At 39.2% G+C, this 2,151-nt stretch overlaps 1 protein-coding gene across 1 annotated transcript; it reads left to right on the top strand.

The window, feature by feature from the left end:
- Positions 1–4: 4 nt before the first annotated feature.
- LOC113238678 (solute carrier family 22 member 16-like) lies at positions 5–1,470 on the top strand (the record flags this gene model as incomplete). Its single annotated transcript, XM_026475515.1, has 3 exons — positions 5–308; positions 395–576; positions 1,024–1,470. Coding segments are annotated over 3 exons (633 nt in total), but the record flags the coding sequence as incomplete, so codon positions are not given.
- Between the last annotated feature and the right edge of the window lie 681 nt (positions 1,471–2,151).

Here is a 2,151-nt window from a genome sequence, read left to right as displayed (position 1 = left end):
GCCGAATAACAACGAGAAAAAACCTTGGCTTGTGGTGGAAGTATTCCGCCACAAACCAATATTATTGAGGTGTTTGGTGTCACCGGTGTTGTGGATAACGATGACTTTTGTATACTACGGACTATCGATTAACGCTGTGAACATGGCCGGTGACCAGTATTTAAACTACGCGTTGGCATCAGCTGTGGAGATCCCGGGCTATTGGAGCGCTTTGCTCGTCATGAGACGGGTGGGACGTAGGCCAGTGCTCACCTCCGGTTACTGGATCTGCGCTGCCTGTCAAGCCGCGTACATCTTCCTACCGGACGGTGATTTTCTGCTTAATTATATAAGTTCAATATGATGACACGGTAAATTGTTAAATGCATACAAGATGACTGTTCAATGTTCCCAGGTCAGTTCTCGCTGTCGCTGATCGTGTTCCTGCTGGGCAAGTTATCCATCGCGATGGTGGCCACCACGTTGTATGTGTACACAGCGGAACTGTACCCCACCAGATACCGACATAGTCTCTTCGCATTTTCCTCCATGATGGGACGTATCGGCTCCATCCTTGCACCGCTCACGCCTGCGCTGGTCAGGAATTATAATTTGTTGTAGTACAATTTTATGCGCAGCAAGAAAGAGAAATTTGAGACTCTGTGATAGACAAGAATTTAAACGTGAAATGCACCTTGATCCCCGTTTGTTATATTCAAATCTATTTGAAACAACCACCATACAGAGTGCCTACAAAAACTTGCAAATTTCAGTACCTAGTTCTAACTTCTCAATCGGAAATGAGGATCAAATCATCTTTGATAGACATGTATATTGGTTGTTATTAACAATTAATACGGTTGCAGATTAGTCATTAAGTAGGTATCTATTTCATTGAATGAAAGATATGCTTGACATTTATTTGACGTTTGATAGAGCGGACTCACATCACATCGCGATACATTTTCCTGTTTTGTGCAGGTGTCCTCGGATTTAATAAATGCTATGATGATTCCTCAAAGGCTAGATATTGTCGTGTCGCAGGGTGCGTCAGTGTGGGAGCAGTTACCGTTCACGCTGTTCGGCGGCATGGCGCTGCTGTCGGGTGCACTGGTGCTGGTCGCGCCGGAGACGCTCGGTGCAAAGCTGCCTGACACCATGGAGGAGGCCGCTAGGCTTGGCAAGAACTAGTGACCTTTTTCTAATGGCGTAAATTTTAGTTAAACTCTAGACTATAATTAGGCGATATAATATTAGACAAGTTATTATTAAGTCGCGGTTTTCTTTAATATTAGTGTTAAACTTTCAGTTCATGGTTTTTTTAAGTTCTTATTACAAACAGAGTCAAAGCCTTATTTGATACGTTTCGTGCCTAACCTCCTTTATTTGGCTCGCAGAGTTCTAAAGTGTCTGCCAGTAATCAGTACATTAATTGAACAGAATCAACATATTCACGCAGATAAGCAAGTACAACGTCAAGTTCATTACACCCTCTTTTTTCATGGCGGTTAAATTATATTTAAATATATAAACAAGTTACTCCTTTTTTAACTTTTAACACGCAACTTGCGGTGTTGTGACCATGCGTGTTTGTTTGTATATATTGAAGATTGTTGTTAACGATTATTTTGAGATAGTGTTGTTCTTGGAAGCGTACATATTATCGCTATTCTGTTATTAAAATAATTCACTACGAGGTTTTTATTATTTTATTATTATTATTATTATTTTTACTATTTCAAGTTTACCTACAAATAAAAAAGAAAAAAGAATGGTTGGAAATCATACCGACGTATAATAGTGCCAAATATAAACATTAAATCAAAGACCATCTTCATTTATTCGCTTCATTTTGAAGAGTCAAATTTTAACATAACTTTGAATGTAACTAGATTACATGATAATGCACTTCCATCACTAGGTTTATTGGTAAATAATTTTATATTTAATTTAGATTAAATAACACTCATTTACTAGGCATTCTCAAGTCTTGAAAACAAAATTATCCACTCGTTTCCGATTTTTTCCCACTGACAAATCCAACTACTAAAAAATCTTATTTTATAAAACCAGCGATACAAAGACTACGTTGGTCTAACGTTGCCGGGTGAAGGCCAATACCAGCGTCGATAGTCGCTCGTGACTACTTGTCTCACTTCGGAGAAGTGGCGA

This window comes from Hyposmocoma kahamanoa, unplaced genomic scaffold (assembly GCF_003589595.1).
Source record: "Hyposmocoma kahamanoa isolate Upper Pololo Valley unplaced genomic scaffold, ASM358959v1 97459, whole genome shotgun sequence".
Taxonomy (NCBI): Eukaryota; Metazoa; Arthropoda; class Insecta; order Lepidoptera; family Cosmopterigidae; genus Hyposmocoma; species Hyposmocoma kahamanoa.
This window is presented reverse-complemented; position numbering and strand designations above follow the sequence as displayed.